Source organism: Lates calcarifer, linkage group LG12 (genome assembly GCF_001640805.2).
Source record: "Lates calcarifer isolate ASB-BC8 linkage group LG12, TLL_Latcal_v3, whole genome shotgun sequence".
In the NCBI taxonomy this organism is placed as follows: domain Eukaryota; kingdom Metazoa; phylum Chordata; class Actinopteri; family Centropomidae; genus Lates; species Lates calcarifer.
The window spans coordinates 2,140,722-2,161,313 of record NC_066844.1 but is presented as its reverse complement, the minus strand read 5'-3'; the positions used below and the strand labels follow the sequence as shown (position 1 = coordinate 2,161,313).

The window sequence follows — 20,592 nt, the reverse complement described above, 5'->3', positions numbered from 1 at the left end:
GCCCACCCTTTTCTAATTCTCTCTCTTCTCTTTCTCCACTATTTCCCTAATTTTCCTCCATCTCTTCCTCTATCACCACGCTTGATCTACTCACCCATTCCCTCTCTCTTTCTTTCAAAAGGAGGACTTTGGGTCATAAACCTCAGGTGTACTCTCTCTTCCCCAGCTCCCCTACCTCTGTGTCACCCCTCCTTTCTCCCTCTCTCTCTCCGCCTATAGTTGATGTACTTGGAATCGGTAGGGCCATAAAGCTCAGGTTGTTTTATTGGCCAATGAAAAGGCGAGCGAGCAGCGCAGCAGTGCATCTTGGGTAATAGAGTGTGTGTCTGTGGGGAATAACCTACAGGAGGGAAGGTAAATGATGTGAGTGAGTGTGTGTGTGTGATTGAATTAGAGAGTAGGATGAAGAAAATGAGAGAGGTAGGATGAGTGTAAAAGTAGAAAAATGCGGATTAGATCAGAAGAGTAGGAAGAGAGAGAGAGAATGGTGAGACAGAGTGAAAGCACATGAAAGAGAACGATAGGACACAAGATGCAAAGACTGAGGCCAGGGTACCACACCCTCTATAAAAGATTTATAAAGTTTTAACTGAGAACTTTATATATGACCAATAAATAATTTAAAGATGCTTTACAAATCAGTCAGAGGCCAGGAATAAGAACAACTTTTGGTGCAAGCCATGCAAGTGGCCTAAGTCGTCATGAGCAGTTATACTCTTGTGCTGGTGTGTCTGTGTTGCTCTATAGTTACACCACCAAAACAGTAGGTGGCGTTGGGGCTTCTGTGATGCTGTGTTGCGTTTCTTCACGTGCCCAGTGTTGGAGTTGGAGTTAATAAATGTTGGACATCAGAGGGTATGATGTGTATGACCACTGAACTGACTGAGGCGGAGGGAGGGTGAGTTTTCTGTGCTTGTCTGGCCAGTGAGAGACATGTACAAGCCGACCAAGCAGATTAATCACAGTTCTGTGTCTCTTTCATCAGGTTTTGGCATCGGGTACTGTGTGTTGATTCAATGCAGAAGTATAAACGTGTTGTACAAGTAAAACATGTACAAACCCAGAAGTGATGGACTATTATGGGAAATCTTTATCAATTACTTTTTAGCGTTTGAACTTCATTTGTATTTGTTGCTCTTAAAACACAAAACAGGTGTCACACTAAAAGATGAGGTAAAAGTATTGTCAACCCAAAAGTTCTAATAAACTTAAAACCCATTATAAATGCTGACTTATTAGAAAGTGATGCCAGAGACATTTCACCTGTGCAGGTGTGTCAGCGTGTGTGGCCATGTGTGTTTGCCTATATCAGTGTGTGTGTTTGTCCATGCAGGAGACTGATGGTGGTTAATATCAGAAGCTGTAGCTTTTACCCAGCAGCCCTCTTCATCAAACACACCACCACTGTAGTGTGTGTGTGTGCGTGTGTGTGTGTATGCCCTGCTGGGCCGCAGCATTTGAGCTCCAGCCAAGTCTTATGGAAATAAACAATGTTTACGAGGCGCCGTCGTGGGATCGGTGCTGTAGAAATGCTATTTCAATTCAGTTTTGTCATTTTCCATTTTTTATTCTCTGTGCACCTGTTTATTTTATTAGGAAATATGCGGTGGCTTCATTCTTCACTATCTCAGTGTTGCTGTTCTCTGTCATGTTGAATTAAGTAGGAACTATATGAGGTGTTTGTTCTTTTTCACCACCGTTCACTTGAGTGGAGTTTCAAATTGTTTACAACAGCACTACTTTCTCAGTATTTAGTAGATGCTCTCATCCAAAGCAGATCACAGCAGTATAAATGAATAAAAGTAGGTTACAGTCACTGCCTATAACTTTCTGTCGTCCCTTTTGTCAGTTTGGTCAGTAACTATGTGGCTGAACATTATTGGTTTCCTAAGCTGATGAGCCCAAACCTCTCTCCACTCTTCTATATTACTACATGTTTATACAGACCGGTAAATTACCTGTTTCATCTACACTTCATCTACACTGCAGTTTTCAGTGATGGTTCCTAACTCTGAACGTTTATGGCCACCACACTCTCTTTTTCTTGTGCGTTTAATTTTTTTTTGTTTAATTTTTTCTGTCTCATAGCTTTCTTCCACTCTGCTGGATATGGAATATCTACTGTTTGAAGTGGAAAGGCTATTCAATACTTAAACATGCTGTGTGCAATCTTCTGTTTCCTTTTAGGCCCCTCTCTTAAAACATGTTCATGAGATGAAAGTGATTCTATTTAAATGTATTTTGTCTGAAAATGCATTAAACAAACCCCAAGATGATCCCAATTATGTGTTGGTAAGGCAGGAGGCAGCATGCCTCTTATCTAACGCCACTATAACTGACATTTGAAGCAACATTAACAGCAATAAAATCTGTTCTTCGCTCCTGCAGTTTATGAAAGACAGAAAAAAGGTGTATGTAGGTGCTTTCTTCCCTGAGCTGATGCTCTAAAATTAAGTGAGAGTGTCTGATGGCCTGCTGGCAGGGCAGGAGGATTTCAGGCTGTGGTCCGGTTCATAAGGGACTAACAGGCTTGCATTGTACTCAGGCAAGAGAACCAGTCTTCTGTTGTTCCTCTTAAAATATATTAAATAGCAATGTAGAATATAAATCAACTGTTGCAGCTGGGATTTTTGTCTTTCTACATTTTAAAGATGATGTCACAATCATCGTTTGTATGATCAGTTTGAAATTGGACAAATCTTTGCTTGTTTGTTGTTTGTTGTTTGTTTATGTGCTAATACCAAAATTAACCTTAGATATTATATAACAAGTAGCTTGACATCTACTCTCCTGTCTCTAAATGTGCCTAAAGTGATTTACTGGAGACATGAATAAAATCCTGCCATCTAAAATCCACTTGCTCTCTCTAACAAACTGCATTTTGACATGTCCTGTCCTGCGTTAGACACCATCTCCGATATAAAAAAAATAACTTTTACACTTTACACCACCTATCCTGCCCTCTATTGCATAAAATAGAAGATACACAAAATCTGTTTTCTTAAGTTCTGACACACACCATAAATAATGTTGCCTTCATCTGTGTGTTGACACCTCCAGCACTGCCCTCTAACTCTCTCCCTACTAACTGTGTCAAAGCCCAGTATGCATAACACATAATCCTTTCTATCTCTTTGCACCTTGACATCTGCAACCATGCCTTCTAACTCAGTGAATAAAAGCGCTTCCCAATGAGAATAATAACACTTTTTCAGAGTTGTAATGGAAAAAAAAAAAAAAACCTGAGTAAAACTTCTCCCTCTTCTTCTCCCCTCACAATGTACCCTGACGCATCCTGCCTCGCCCTGTAATTTAGTAGGCACCTATTGTTTTAAGTTCTGGCATATCTGTTTTTAGAAGTTTCCATTTGGGACAGACTGTTCTCCTGCTTCGCGACTTAAAAATGTCAAGACATTCTGGGTCACTACGAAGAGAAAAGCAAACACACACAAACACAAATGCTAATACCAAAATTGTACACATACTCTCACACACACACACACACACACACACACACATAGACATGCCAATCCAAATATGTATGTGCATGCAAAAACCACCAGATATATGCCAAGATACGTGCAAATGCACACACGATTACTTATGCAAACATACATAAGGACACAATGGAATGGAGTCTTGGGTGTTTTCCTCATCCCGTTTTTCTATTGTTCCCAACTAGATAAGCTAACTGGAGGAAGAAATAGCAACAGACAATAATCCCATAATATTTCTCAGCCATGCTGTCCCTATTGTTCTCATCGACTCTTGATAAGCAAACAGAAGTGAGAGAGAAAGCAACAGAAGGACAAAGCTAGATGAGGACTAAATATAGCCTGATAAAATTTCCTGGCCGTAGTATTGTTCTCACTGAGATAAATATACACAGGAGAGAGATGGAAAAAGAAAAAAGAGAGAAAGAGAGATGAGCAGTGGCAACAATATTCCAGATTCATAAATAGCCGAGCTGTTAATCTTTAACAGAGGCCTCAATGGCTTAATCGGGATGTTCAATCAGCAGCCAAGAGGCAGAAGATAAGAATTCAACTAACGACAGGATGTAAGAGTTCTGAGAAGCTCTTGTATACTGTCACTTGTCTGTTATGGCAGCTCATCGTGACCAAAGTTCACATCAAAATCAACACCACCCCCACCACATAAAGTATCAAAGAGTAGAAAACTAGTTCACCCTGGAGGAAGTGATCAGAAAGAGAGCATTAAAATCACTCCAGAAAATCAGCCGGTTGGTGACAGTTTGACGGAAACGGCCTGAATCGGCATCTGACTGATGCAGGTTTGACAGCCACGCAGCCACTTCCTGCCAGCCGAGTTAAGACGAGTGACAGAAAGCGAACTCTCCCTCAAGATGCTAACGTAAGCCGCACATGCTTCTTCTGCTCTCATTCCCACATTAAAAATCATTTGCTGACAAGGTATTCACTGACAAGCTGTTCACCGCAGTGATTTACGAGTGTTCTGTGAAATGTGTTCTCTGTGTTGCGGCTATGTGATTTTCCACGTATCAGCAGGTTACAGTAATGAAAAACAGACACAATCCTCAGTTTTGTTCATCTTTTTTCTGTTTGGGTTTTCACTGAGTCTTATTTTTGTTACTCATTAACTTTGGTAAAGAAATAAAAAAAAGTACCTGATGGTGCTGACTCCCACTCCCACCTGGCACCAACTCCACCCCACTGGCTTTCTTCCTAAGTCCCCTTAAAGACCATTTCTGCCTGATATCCAAAAATTGTTTAATTTATTAATTTAGTTGCAGTTCTTCGTTCTCTCTCTTCCTCTTAAAGTACGAAGAATAAAGGTATCCATCCAGAACTGTTAAGTGACAGAAAAAGCTGTCCGTTGTTTTGTCTCACTGTAGTTCTTTATGTATATACGTATGTGATGCTTTGTTCCCTCTATGCTACATCACTCTTTATTTATATTCTGTATGTGACAGGGCTAATAAATAAATAAATAAGGAGAATATTAAGGATGGAGTTTGCCACAATTGTCAATTAGGATAGTGTACAGTATAACAACAAAAAGGTTTCTTTAGAAAAACTGGATCTAGGTTCATATATGACATGAGATAATCATGAATATATGAATAGGAACCTTATGCAGATCAACTTTATTTATCAATTTAATAAAAATATATTAAGAACCAACTCAAAGGCAAACCTGGCTGTACAAGTGGAGTAATAAAGGAAAGAAACAAAGAAATAAACACAGCAGAGGCAGACGTGTCCCCAGCACTGAGCTAATAGGAGAGAATGAAGAGGGAAACATTAGAAAATGAGGATCCGACAGGTAAAGACACTGAGGGAGAAGTAACTGCGGCTGAAAAGATGGTTTGTAGTTTTTGGCTTCTGGGGTTCTCAGGGGACATGTGATTGGCCAGAGAGCCCTGATTGGCTGGAGGGCAGGAAGTTGCAGTGTTTGAGAGATTACAGAGCCACACATAATCCTTTGTGTGTGTGTGTGTGTGTGTGTGTGTGTGTGTGGTGGTTGTGTTTTTTTTTTGTGTGTGTGTGTGTGTGGTGTGTGTGTGTGTGTGTGTGTGTTCATGTGTCTAGGTGTATAATCCTCTTCTCTTTGACTACTGGCAGACAGATCAGAGCCATCTTGCTTCACTGGGCTCAGATGTGCTTTAGGAGACCTGCACTAATTGCTGCTCATTTATTGTATTTTCATTTATATATTTTGTAATATAAATATTTTTGGTTAACATTACTTTAAAACCACCCAATTACACACAAGTACTACATTATTTAGATATTTCTATGGATCAAACTTTTGACCTCACTCAGGGGCCAATGAGCTACATAAGAATTGTATATTTTCTCTGTTTTTTTTTTTTGATTATTTATGATTTTATCCCAGAATTGTTGGTTGATCTCAGCTTATTGTGCCCACTTTCATTCATACACTGCAGTGATATACTATACCAATGAGTGCACTAAGTTAAAACCTAGGGTTGGTTTGCTTTAGGCACAAAGGCACAAGGTTTGGTTAAAGTTATGGAAAAGAGAAAGCAACAGCGACTGTCAGTAGGAAACAGGAAACAAAAAGTGGTCTCCAGTGTTAAAGTCTGACATTTTGTTGAACCACTCCCCCAGCCAACACGCCCACCCCCCTCCTCTCTCTGCAGACTCTGTGCCTCTGCAACTCTGTCACACTCTTCTTCCTTTGCTCCCAGTTGAAAAGAATCATAATTACTATGACCCCTAGAGCACTTTGTCACTGGAACATTGAAATGAAAATGAAATGAAATATCAAAGAGGCTGGTTGTGTTTCCTGATGCTAATGTGTTGTTTTACTCATTTAGTCTTATTGTTAGAAAAAAAGTCAAGTCTATTGGATCATTTCCTACCAGGCAGATTCTTTTGACACAGTGATGAAACTAATACAAGCTAAGCTCAAAGACAACTTGTATTTTAATGTATTTATTTAGCCGTCTGTGATCAAAAAGTTGTGACTAAATACATTTACTGTTTCAGAGGGTGAAAATAACAACACTCTGATCAGGTTCTGTGTGCAACACTGTAGCGTAAAAGTCATTAAACGCTTCCACATCAGGTGAATTCACTGATCACAGCCTGAGAGGAGGAAAAGTCAGATAAATCACCTCAAGTACAAATTCCCTCTTGTCCTGGCTTGTGCTGTTCTAGCAGGGGAATCTGAACCACACCACGCTGTCATAAATATAATATCTCAAATTTAAGACACACACGTACAAGCAGGAAAAGCAGGGCTACATTACTATACACAAGTACACACAGACACACACAGGTGTAAATGATACTAGGCCATTCCCCTGCAGGCCAGACAGGTACTGTGACAGCGTAAATGGGGTCAGCAGCTCAAGGACTTGAAAGCCACCAAAAATATAGACCATTATTGACAGAAATGAAAAACAATACAGAGATAGAGAGGAAAGAGCGGGAGACGAGAGAGAACATGGATGAAGAGAAGACAAACATAATGGATGAGACTGCCTCTCATTCTTTAGTATCAGTGACTTGATTTTATCTCTATTTTTGTCTGTATGTTTTGGAAGTGGCAATTATTTTCCAAAACAGAAGCTCTCTACATGAGCGGGATCAGTATTTTGAATGATTTCATCCTCTGTCTCTTTATTTCTGCCTTTCCTTCTCTCTTTTGGATCTTGTAGAATCAGGGGAATACAAGGCAGCTTCTGTGCACGAGTGTGTGTGAACTGCGTGTGTTCCTCTGTCTTTTCATCTGCTGTTGAACCAAACTGTAGTAAACACGCAGACACTCTCTCTCACACACACAAACACTGCAAGGCAGTGCTCTGCAGAGATCTTCTCTGGTCGATCTTAATCAGCAGTCTATGTGTGTGTATGTGTGTGTGTCTCAGACTCAAAGTGAACTTCAAGTAAGAGGTGGTGTTAAGCTTTGAGTCTGGTATTAGAAGCCAGCTGAGGTCAAATTCACAAACAAGCTATTTGTTTGTTTGTATAATGTTTTCACAGTAGAGCAGTGTAGTTGTCTTTGTTAAAGATCATTCTGTCTAAATGGAAACAAAAGGTTTGGCTGACCCTTCAAGACTGAGAGCACAGGAACCAAACCAACTGACCACCAACACTAGACAGCCACCAAAGGTGATTTTTTCTCTAATCAATACATTAATAAAAATTGGCCAGTAATGCCACTTATGGTCAGTTTATAAACAACCAAAATGCTTATTTTTCAGAAGCAAGTCAAACTATATTTGCAATTTTTTTCATTGGGGGAAAAAGCTGGAAATGTGTTGTGCCATTGTTGAGTCTTCTCTAGGCATCCCTAACTTCCTGTTCAGCACTGAAGTGAGCTGAGCCGCCGTCATCGCTCAGTAAACAGTAAACAGAATCGATAGCAGGATCACCTCAGGCGCCTGCTGCTCTCCTAATGAGAATCAATCATTCCTTTGTTCAGAATCCAGCAATAAGGGAAGAGACTGTAACAACTATATGTCTGATTTTCCTACTGAAATCAACAGAGTAACTCACTGAAATAAATGCCAGAGTGGTTGCCAGTATTGATTCCTGTGACTGATTAAAGGTCCTACTTGAGGGGAGAGGAACTGGAGAGAAAAGTTATTCACACACAAGACCAGACCAGAATAACTACATACTGTACTAGTAGTCTATTGTGGTGTGTGGTGTGTTGGATTAAACAGCTCAAAGGTTTGTCAGCAAAACTTTCCTATATTTTTTCCCTGGTCTTGGTGCTGGATACTGAGCAGCAGGAAGATTAAGAGCCTTGGAATATTCCAGCCTGTGGACAGTGGTGATTCAACAAGTCCTCGTACCTAAACATAACAGGTGGTCTAGGTATGAATGTTATCCTCAAACAGAGAAAATGTGGAAAACCTTTACAGCTGAGATGTGCTGCTTTCCAGAAAAGGTTGGAACAGGAAAATCTTTGACTTGTTGGTCGAACCAAATCAGCAAAAGCTGTGATCTTGTGACTTGCTTCACTGCTTTATTCTAATCAATGTTAGCACCAGCATCTGTTAAGCTAGCAGGGGTTCAGGAATAACTCCACAGAGAGCAGCAGGGAGGTGGGCTAGCTAACAGAGAGGACCTGGAATGCTTGAATGGTCTGATGAGACAATCAAAGAAGGGATTGACAAGGTCGTGATCTGTGTGTGTGTCTGAGTGCTCATCTGCTCTCAGTTCAGTGCATTATCTGAGGGGTCAGAGGGGAGGTAAAGTCGCAGGGAGTCTTACATGGAAGAGAATGTGCATTTATCTAAACCGATTAGAGCTGAAGCCTCCAGTTATGCACCCAGCAAGGTTTATTCTCATGGCAGCTGTGGTTTCATTCTGGCTCTCATTTTCCCTGCAGTGTAAATACAACATGCAAACGATGGGAATTTCATTAGAAAGAAAAATTCTCGCGTTTAATACTGATAGTTTATAATAGAAAATTGTTTAACATTCTAAATTAAAATCCTTAATCAGGAGCAAAGATTTTGCTTTCAATTACTAGACCTGTATGTGTGTTTAAAACACCCACAGTACAAATCTCTGAATTTAAAAGCCAGCATTGTAAATTCCACCACTTAAGACCTAAGTGCAGCTAAATCCCCCCAGAAACCCTGACATTACCAGATTGACTGACCAGCCTGAGTGCCAATTAAACTGCACCATGCCATGTTTAAGAAGATCAGAGTGAAAATCCTGCATCAGAATGAATGACTTTGTCCACTTCATATGATGCCCAGTTCCTCCCAAATTCACAATCTCACAGTCATTACTTTGGATTATTAGTTTGAAATATCAAAAAATCCCAACCTGACTGGCAGTGACCATCCAAAGCGAAGGGTGGGATAGACTCATTTAGCAGAATTTGTGTAGTAGCTGATGGGAATTTCCTCTCTGACCAGGGCTAAATGTCAGCTAAGAATGACACACTGATCAGATTAAGTGCCAATTAAAAGCCAATTTAAGAAGCTCGCAGTAAAACCTTGCATTAAGTTGATCTGCTGGTACTGTGCTCCCTGATCTCCAAAAGTTTCTGGTGCTCAAACTTTGGATTTCATTTAGCTAAAGTTTAGTTTATTCCTTAAAGTTTATGACACAATAAATACAAGAATTGATATTCTAGACACTGGATTGCCTACATTTCAGTGAAACTAAACAACACGTGTCAGGCCGTTATTTATTTGCCTACAATTCTGTGATTGTAATTGTTTTTTGTGACACAAATAAAAATAATAGGATTGCTGCAGTGGTAGATCACGAGGCTTTCAGAACAAAGACACAGTTTTAGAATAATCAATTTTCATTTCTACTACACATTCATGAAAAAAGTGATAGTTTTGTTCTTTGAGTTCTTTTTGCTCTTCAAATTATAATCTGTTTTCCTCTCTCCTCAACTCAAACTTCCTCTCTCCATCACATTTTCCCTAGACATCATTTATCCTTTCTCAGATGAATAGAGGACAAGAGGGACCGTGCGGGGGGGCGGGGGGGGTGGTCCCCTTAGATCTCATCCAGATATTTCCTTTAATCCTGTAATTAGCTGCAATTATAGTAATAGATACAAGAGATGAAGTGATCATATTTGCACACTGAATTAATTGTAATGTAATCACGCCATAGGATGAATATTGTCTCCTTCTGACACATTTCCAGTTGCTTACTTGATATGTTTTTACCTCCCAGTTCTCTCTTCATTCTTCTTTCTCTCCTTATCTCTCCTCACAGTCCCCCCCCCCCCCCCCCTCCCATATTGTCCATAGGTGTAATTCATTTGGTTTCCATCCTGAAAAGCGAGGGACACAGAGGGTGGAAAAAAAATGCAGGAGACAACAGAGCAGGATAGGACACGACAAGAGCCCCTTTAGATGTTGCAGATGATGCCTTTAATCCTGTCAATAGCTGCAATTATAGTAATTATCTCTAATAGCAGTGCATTGTGTTGAGGCTCTGATATGTTTAACAGATGATGCTGAGTTGTGCCGCCTCCGCTGGGCAGAGAGGGCAGGGAGCTTAGATTCATATTAATGAAACTGACACAAAACAAGGCGAAATTGATGATGGTCCCAAGAGGTTTATAGACTGCAGAGTGTTTTTCAAGCTCTGGGTCGAGGTCTAATGGGCGTCTCGGAGATGGTACAGAGTGGTCTTTGTACTGGGCAGAAAAGAGAGGAGAGATTGGAGATTGATGTTGGGAGGTAGAAAGGGCTTTGGAGAAAATAGAGGCAATTATATGGGAGGAAGATGCTGTCAAAACAAGATGTGTGAGGTTGTGGGATGAGTTAAAAGCAGCAGCTCAAATACAACATAAATCTGTAAGTCTCAATCAAGCTGAGAAGATGCTGTTTCAAAATGTATAAAATATCTGAATATACATATATGTATATATATATATATGTGTGTGTGTGTATTTTATACATTTTAAACATATAATTGCCTCTGTTTCATATACATTCTCTCCCGTACACATCTATCTCTGACTACTTCACTGACTCCTCATACACATACTTTTCATCACTTTCTAACTGTCCCACACACGCACTCAAAAACTCACCAACTTACTCAGGAACACACATTCCTTTGCTCTGTGCTTCACTCTCTTTCAGACACACACACACTAATAGCCCTGCCAGGTCTTGGTGTGAGGTAGCTCCTTGATGCAGTGATATAAGAGGTAGACAGGAGACAGAGAACAGGTCAATAATTCATTAGATAGAGGGCTCAACTCAACTTCAACCCGAATAAACCGTCTATAACCCCCCACACACACACACACAGACACACACACACAAAGTGTACACCCACATCTCTCAATCTGTCTCTCTGTCTCACTCACTCCCAAACATTGTCTCAAGGACTGTCAGGGGATGAGTCTCTCTTCCACTTTACCTGCGTTTCCCATCCTTACATTCTCGTTCCACAAGAATTTATAGCCACATCTGAATTGCTGCTCATTCCTAATTTTACATGAGTGCTCATAGCTATTCACTCTATGGATATAACACATATTTGATACCAATATGACCTGACAGTGATGTGCTAGACTGAATATGACAAACACTACTGTTTCTGTACCTGAGGTTTTCCCACATAGGTTCAAAAATACCAATCAAGTCACTGTTTGAAGAAAGTCAAGTGACGTTATATGAAAAGTGACAAAGTCTTGTAACAAACTTCTGATCATCTACGAGCTCTTTATTCACAGGAGGACATTCTCAAACTGTGACCGCTCCATAAGCTTAACCCCATGCTGCTTCTTCTCATTTCAGGAGATGGTCAGTCAGGTTAGATCACCTGTTGCTACAAGGTGTATCCGGTGGTTAACTCTAATGAGATTGATCAGTAATATATAAGTCCCATAAGTCTACAACTATCAGACTTGCATCCCAAAAGTCTGAACAGTTACAGCTGAAGTGTGAACACGGTCTCTTCTACCTGAGCCTCTCCTATCCTTAGTCTATTTCTCATTTTCACTTATCCTGATTTGTCTCCTCTTACCTTTAACTAGATTCCTTCCTCTTTCTTTCACATGCTCTATCGTGTGTCCTGTCTCCTCTATTTCTTTCTTCCTGCCTCTCTCAGGTCTAGCTTGTTTGGCTGCTCCATTTCTGCCTCCTGCCAGCAGTGGCTGGCAGAGGTCTAGTGATTTGTGGCTGAGGATGGACGGGCGGACAGATGGACGGACGGACGGACGGACAGACAGACAGACAGACAGACAGACAGACAGACAGACAGACAGATGCTGGTGTTTCTGCTGCAGTTGTAACGAAACGACAGAAATCAGCTGAAAGGCCACTAGAGGTGAAATGAGAGATCTGGGGCACAAGATCAGCATCAGACTTGGGATCAAACCTGCAACCCTCTGCTTCACACAATCATAGCCAATGAGCTCAATCTAAAATGTGAACCACTTGGGAAAAGGATAGAAAAAAAAAACTCACTCTTGAACAACTTTGTGTGCATTTGTCACTTAAAATTGACACACTACATGCAGATTGCAGGCAACATTGATATACTATAACAGCCCTGAAATAAATCATTGTGAAGCTTAAAAATATTTCTATCTTAAAAACAAGTTTTCCTTCTGCCTTTAATCTTTATAAGTGACCTAGAAATTAATTGTCTGTTCAAGTTGTTTATTAGTTGTTGAGATGTAAAACTCACTGAACTTTGTTGACACATTTGATGAATTTTTAACATTAAATTGAAGTAACAAGTGTTTAGTTGGCTTGACAAGTAGTATAAGAGAGGTTTGATTTTTTGTTACATGAATTCTCTGACCTTTAGTGTTATTATCAGTTATTCATAAGCTACATAATCCTCTCACCTTGTGCTCTACAGTTTTTGTATCACTACTAGGACTTCTGACTTTATTAGAACTAACTTTATCAACCCAGGTGGGACAGACCTGGAGATTATTCTTCATGAGTCATGACTGAAAACTAATATCACTAATATGTGTAAAGAGACACTCGAAGTATTTCTTCAAACTTGAACTTAACTCATGATAAACTCAGTGAATGTTTAACTGATGAATCATTTCGAGTCAAAACAAAATGAGAAAAGGAAAGTTCACGACTGAAGTTTCTGAGATGTAAATGATAAGGACAAACTTATCCTCGTAAGCATCACAAGCTTGTTAAGTTGCCAGTGAGCGGGAGCACCGTTAGAAGACTTTGACTGACCTCGTACAGTGTGATGACTCCGTTGGTCTCGTTAGGAGCTTTCCACTGCATGAAGATCTTCTCTTCGTAGGGCGTATTCTGCAGAGACTCCATCGGCACAGAGCCAGGCACTGCAGAGACAGAGAGCACACAGAACATTATAATGCATTTTGACATGAATAAGTTCTCAAAGTTACTGTCTCCAGTGAGTGCAACAAAAGATCTGGCAACAAACATACTTACTGGTAACATCTGTGAGTAAATAACAGTTTGATCTGTGACAGCAGGTTTGTAGAGGCCAATGAAAGCTGCTAACCATCTCATCAACAGTCACATTTATTTATCTTAATTTAAGTATGATTTCAAAATAAAAGTGCCCTGCATAAATATATATATTCATAAATACGCCACTGACAGATTGGGACAGACTTCATCCTCCAGTCCTGAATATTCATAAAAATATTACTCCATGTGCATGTGGATCTGAACACAGAGGGAAGCAATATATTGGAGGTAGGGTAGAATGAAAGGAGAGAGGGAATAAAAGTAGAAGAGAGGAAGGAGTGAGGAAGAAAAAGAAGAAAGATTATTTATATTAAATTTCACTTCAGTTTCTCATCATTTAATTACATTATTTAAGAGTAGCAAAACTTTCAAATATCTAGGAGTCTACTCATCAGAAATATTAAGTTACCCAAAATCTAATCGGGCTTTTTCCCCCTGAGAGGCAGAATCAAACCCGCTGCTTGCTTCAGAAAATTTTTACCATGAAAGACATCGGCAACAATTAAGTATGACATGATATTCCATTATATTTCTTTTATTCTGAGAGGCTGAATTTTCATTTACAGTATATATTAGGTTTTGCTGACAAGCACACGCAGCAAGAGCTGAACTCAGATGTACTTTCTGGAAATGATTACTGTCCAGTTTTGCCTTTTTTTTTTTTATCAAAGACAGACTGTTGATAGATGTTATATAAAACTAGACAAAGAAATGTGGCAAAGAAACTTATTTAATGTGATACATATTTGTACGTTTCTCTTTTATGATGAATACTTGTTCAATTACATAAAAATGTTGTAGACTATTACTTATTACTTGATGTAATTTCCTTTTGAATCCAGTGAGAAAAGTTCATCAGAGCTTCTGCTGGGTTCATAATCAGCTTTTTGATGCTTCACAACACACGTCAAGGTAAGTTTAAGTATGAGATTTGACTTTCAAGCACTGCTCTAATATTGTGCAATTGAGCTGTAATATGTTAAATTAAACCAGCATCATCCTAAGCTGAACAGGAGACAGACAAGCTGTAATGATGTCATGGCGAGATAAATCTCGAAGTAGCCCTGTAGACAGTGAATAATGGAACAACTGCTGAGACAAAACTACAGCAGCCACTGTGAGGCTATGAGCACATTTCCTAACTCACAGCTAGGAGCCTTACATTCACATCAAACCCATTTGGAATACCTTAAAGGAAAACTTTATTAACTTACAAAGTCAATTACTAATTCAGTGTCAATGGACCAACTGTCTCCTGTCAGGGGAAAACTTTCACCTGACCTGTTTCTAATCCAGGGAAGCTCAGTGCTGTGTTTGCACAGTGAGACTGTTGTCCTGCCTTGTGCATGACTTTGACATTTAAGTGTCAGCTTTAAGCTTTAATTTGAGGCTGTTCAAAACCACATCAGAGAGGCACTATAGCAATTGTAGTTCTTTTTGTACAAAGTCCACCAATTTCATAGAAAAGAAAATATTTAAGTGGACACGATATCAAACTTCATAAGAGTTTCATTTTTAGTGTTTGATGGCACATCTTTAAAGTATTCATACAGAAACAGACCTTTTTATTTAAGAGTAAGATCCTTTTTGTTTGACAAAACCTTTGCTACATATCAATACCAGACTCCTTTGATAAAAACTGTAATTTTACTGAACAGAAGACAGGAGCTGCTTTAACAACCCTCCCTCCATCTGTTACTTTGTATGTGTTATTGTGTGACTTTCAGTGGTGTAGGAAATATTCAGATACTTTACATAAGTAAAAATATTGCACAATACCACAAACAAACTAAGAAACTAATTAAGGCAGTGGTATTCCAGCAGCTCCCATGTTCTGCTCAGCAAAATTACCATTTTTGTCAATGAGGTCTGGTAGTGATACATAGATATTGTTTCTGGTTAAACAAAACAATCAGAGTCTTTAATAAAATTAATTTATAAATTAATTTAGAAATTAATAAGAAGGTCTGTTTCTGGAAGAATCTTGTCCATAATGTTGTCAAACACAACAATCTGCAAAAACAAGCACTTTAGTAGACGTACTTTGTCGTGGACAATTGCCCACTGGATTACACTGCAGCAGCTGTTTGCGGTGGCCAGGTACGCTGTTCTTGCTCAATACTGCACCGATTCCAAAGATTCTGTCCCAATCAATCATTTACACCCAAAAACATCTGAAAATATGGTCCAGGTTCAAAAAATACCAGAGGTATCCTTGAAGAACTTGCCAAGAACACATGATTAATTCAGATTTCTCAGTTTCAACATAGTCTGCTTTCCTGTCACTGACAATTACTTGCTCCATGTGGTAACAGATTCCAAAGCAAATGTTTTATTTACAGTCAACACAAACTTTGGCTGACTCTGTTGTGAGTGAAGAACACCTGCTGAGGGCCATTTTGAGCAGCCAATTGCTGGATTAATTTTGGTCATATAAAACTGGGGAAGATTATAGGATATACTATATAAAACTACAGTATATCATGGATACTGTACCACACTATTAAAAAAAAAGAGAAAAGGAAACACTCATGGAAAGCACTTGAGCTGTCTGTGTTTGTAGATATTTACTGTATCCTGAGGACATCACTTGAGGAAGGGTTAATATCTGCCTGCAGGGTCACACAACACTGAGCTATGACAGCACTGCACTGCACATCTCTCCTCTCATTTGCACAAACAATGAGGGGCAGACAGGTTTACTACTGTACACAGACACTTGACTCATTATAATAAAATCTACCTGGTAACAAGAGTGTGTCAGTGTGTGTATTTTCAGAATGAGACAGGTTTTCACACGTGGCACACAGACTTTATGACAGCATGCAGACAGAGAAGAAGTGTCAGACACCTCGTCAGGGAGTGAAGCTGTCAAACAGTCAAACACACAAAGCTACACCCTGTTACACACACATGCACAAACACATCCACACCTAGCACTAGACCCATGAAACACAATAGTGTTAGAGTACATCGAGTGCACATCACACACACACACACTGAGAGGTGTGAATTGTTCTAAATGTTAAGAAGAAGGAGAGAGACAGTGCCAAGAGGGACAAATCATTGCAATGTGTTAAAATGCCTGTGTGTGTGCATGTATTCATGTGCATGTGTGTGTATTTCCTGCCTCTCCCTCTCACTTCTTATTTTTGTTCCTCACTTTCATCTCCATGATCCTTCAGCACTCGCAGCAATATTTTCTACCATACTGTGATCTCTGACCTTTAATCTGTCTGCTGTTCGCTGTGCATAATGTCGTGGTGATGGAGGAAGTTTAGCTTATTCTGCTGTTGCACCGATGACTGTGAGTTGTTGTGGATGAGAGTGTAAACTAAATGACTGCAATGTAACACAAAAATGAGACTGGCAGGGCAGGAAGCTTTTATTGCTCCCTTTGTCTCAAGTGAAAAAGTTTTCTGAACATTCAGCCATTTACAGCCACAAATTGAATCAAACAAAAAGAGATGGATGCGCCACAGTGTTTCCTTTTCCACTTGTGAATTGGGTGCCATTATCCATCTTTCTTCAAAACATCAAGGAGCTTTAGGACGTGGAGTATCGAAGCATTCCTGCTGGTTTTTCAAGTGATAAAACTACATGGCTTGACTTGTGATAAGATAGATACACTTTATTGTCCTCTTAAGGAAATATGGCTCGGCCTCAAAATCGCTGCATCACATTTATCTCCAAACCAGCATGAAAACCTTATGAGTCTCAAAATCCTCTTTCAAACACACTGTTTTTAAGAGTGTGTTTGCTGATATTTCCTTTACTTAAGCTTCTTTAGTACATTTTATTTTGTGATTATTATTACTTTGTCTAATATATGACATCTCTGATTTGCAAACCTTTCAAATTCACGTCTCTTAGCAGATAAAAGAAGGACTCAACACATTTTACATTTTTCATTTCTTGGAAAGTGCCGGTGCCCCGAACAGCTCTGAGCAATTTAGCTAAATTTGATGGCATTTTGCCTACAGATGGCACTAAAGTGACGTCAAGTACTTTAATGACCATAACTCACAGTAGTTAATAATCAACAGTTGTGGAAACCAGTCACTTGTCAGGTGAGATAATTTTGGGGGTCTAATGATTATTAGGTGATAACATACAATGTTACATACTTGATAAAAGGAGATTATAGAAAACATCCTTTGGTCAAAACATCTGGGGTCAAAGTCCTCACATGATCCGCAGTGAGTCACAGATACAGAGATGCACAAATACAGATGCACACATGCACGTACGTACGTACGTACACACACACACACACACACACACACAAACACAGCCAGCAGACAGTCAGAGAAGTCTGACAGAGGAATATTTTGATTAGTAATTCCAAGGTGTTGATTAGGGCCCCAGCCTGTGGAGCATATCAAATTACCCTAACAAAGAAACGCAATTAGACACTGCCATTTTTATTCAACACCTTATCACTCACTTTTGTGTGTGCGTGTGTGTATATGTATGTGTTTGTATGCGGGCTCTCATCTTTTATGATGCACAATGTCTGGATATCTGAGTGGTGCCTTTGTGTGTGTGTGTGTGTGTGTGTGTGTGTGTGTGTGTGTGTGAATGCATGTGTGCATGTGAGAGCCGTGTACGACTCACAGTGTGTACCCTGACACTGGCATGCTGCTTTCTAGAGTGTATGTGAGTGCGTTCATCATGACTCATGCAACGTACCTGTGTACCTGCTGGGTACTTGTGTGTCTGTCTGTGTGTGTGTGTGTGTGTGTGTGTGTGTGTCCATGTGTGTTCCTGTGCACCATGGGGGCTGAGACAGAAGAAAACAGGCTTCATTGAAAAGATAACAGCAGCTGTAACACATTAATCATAACTTGATTAACTTCCACCGTGCTGCACAATGAATGGCCTCCTTTATTAAGCCAGCACTCTCTCTCTCTTCTATTTGTCTTTCTCTCTCTCTCTCTCTCTCTCTCTCTCTCTTCTTCACTCTTTTTTCTACTCCTGTCTTAACCCCTTTCTCTCTCTTGCAATCCTTAGTTCAATTCTAATTCTCTATACTAGCATGAAATGAATCTCTGTGTTTCCTCTCTGGCTTTCATTTCTCTGGCTCTCTCTATCGGCCTCTATCCATGTTTGTATTATGATAAGCAACAGACCTGGTTGTTTATATGGAAATTTTGACTTTTATGCTTTGCTCAGAGCTTAGAGCTTTGTAGCAGCTACACGTGAGCAAAAGCATATTAAAAAGTGATGGTTATTACTGATGTTGGGGATTATTTGCTCTACATGTAATCAAGATAGAAGTAAATATTTTGCAGCAGCTTAGAGGCAGTTCAGCAAAATAAAAGTTTGAATGCAATTTCTGCACCACAGGAGGTATTCCTGTGGTAGGAGCCAAAACTTTTGTTGTTTAGACCGAAGGTGTTTTCACATACTCGACGATGTAAATAAACAATACCAAAGTGTGAAATGCTCGCCTGCGAATTTACAGGAGCTGCTGCGAATTCATAGCTGAAGCTCCACCACAGCCAGTTCTGGACATATTTTAGGATGTCAAGAGGAGAGTTTGAGTCCTGCTGGATATGCGAGTGCCACATCTGAGGAGGCAACAACTGGGATCCTTAGACCTAGAGCAGCCTCTGGCAGTCTATGAGATTGTGAGCGTATATTTGTGTAAGCAAGTCTCATCATTTACTTTAATATAGGGCCTTCAGTCATTTCATGAAAAAATAAAAATGTAATTCTTTTCTAATAATGGATATCTAATTCTAGGATGGAGCACCTCATTTAGTCTCATGTACACATGTGGAAACATGTAGTAATCTACAATATATCAATATTTCTACAAAGACATTCCTCTTGTTGTTCAAGATTTCATCAGTGTAGAGGTTTATCCTCTCTGGGAACAAATAAACACATCTTGATGAAAAGCAAGCAGGCAGCAGTTAGCAGCAGTGCTGCTGGACTGGATTAAGATTAAATTACACATTGTGATATAAGGATTACAGGATAGATCCGTATTAGTGCTTATGATCTGAGACGACTGTATTTTCCTTGTTTTTAAAGGAAAGTGGGAGTGTTTGCTCCTGACAGTGAGAGCATGCGTTTTGTATGAAAAGGGGACTTTTTTCCTGAACAGCAGAGTTCAGTTACATGTGAGAGAAACACCTTGTTTTTAATATATTAAAAAATCCTTCTTTTAATGTCCAAGTATCACACAGTGTCATCTCCATAAACATGTAAGTGCTGCCATAAACAGTAGGTGACAACAAACATGATATTGCTGTAAACACAGGCTTGTGAAAGTCAAATGTGACAATCTTTGAAATGTTCTGATGAAAACCTGTTTTTGAAGATTTGATTTTACTACATGAAAAAACACAGAGCACCAACAAAGGCCAAGTTAATGACAGTGAATTTTTCTTTCATTTTTTTTTCACTTAAAACTTTATTCAGTCGTTCATGGGTTGAGAGCAGTATGTGATCGTTGATCTACCAACTAAATGGTTAAAATGATTAAAGGCCCATGAACAAGTGCACTTCTACAGCTAAATGTGCTTTGATGAATTGCCTTTCACAAAAGGGACAGCTGTTGAGAAACATAAAAAACAAAACAACAAAAACAGACATCTCTGATTGTTGTTTTTCTCTACTGTTATCTTAGAAAAGGCCCTGCAGTCTGAAGATAAAAGGATTATTAAATCTCAATGACTGTGATTGTACTCAGACTAAGGGGGTAGTTTTTCCTCTCTGACAGAAATGGGGGTATTCATAAGGATATAAACATGTCACAAATATAATAATTGAAGATCAGCATCTTAATATTTAATATCTGCTGTCTGACTTTGAGAAGAGCTTAACCATTGACTAGCCTGATAGATAAAACCAACATGAATTACACCATTATTATCAGCTGTGGGAGTAACAACCTATTATTTTATGTTATTATTGCTATCTATCAATTCTATTGCATTTTATTCTCTTTGTTTGTGAAGCACTTTGTAACTAGTGTCTGTGAAAGGTGCTGTATAGATAAACCTTTAGAACTTTCTTACTTGTAAGTAAACCAGATTTCTTATGTTTCCATCAGAGCATCTCTAAAAACTAAATCCAACTCAATTAGCAGGTTCATATAAACACCAGCTGTACTTAAGTAGGCTGGGTCATTTACTAACTTA

At 39.4% G+C, this 20,592-nt stretch overlaps 1 protein-coding gene across 8 annotated transcripts in view; it reads right to left on the bottom strand.

The window, feature by feature from the left end:
• ptprt (protein tyrosine phosphatase receptor type T) overlaps positions 1–20,592 on the bottom strand; it is a 295,874-nt gene that overhangs the window by 133,329 nt on the left and 141,953 nt on the right. For all 8 annotated transcript variants that reach the window (XM_051074478.1, XM_018702965.2, XM_051074474.1 and 5 more), the window contains exon 11: positions 13,175–13,284. In XM_051074478.1, the coding sequence (XP_050930435.1) occupies positions 13,175–13,284 (110 nt within the window). The remainder of the gene's footprint in view (positions 1–13,174; positions 13,285–20,592) is intronic.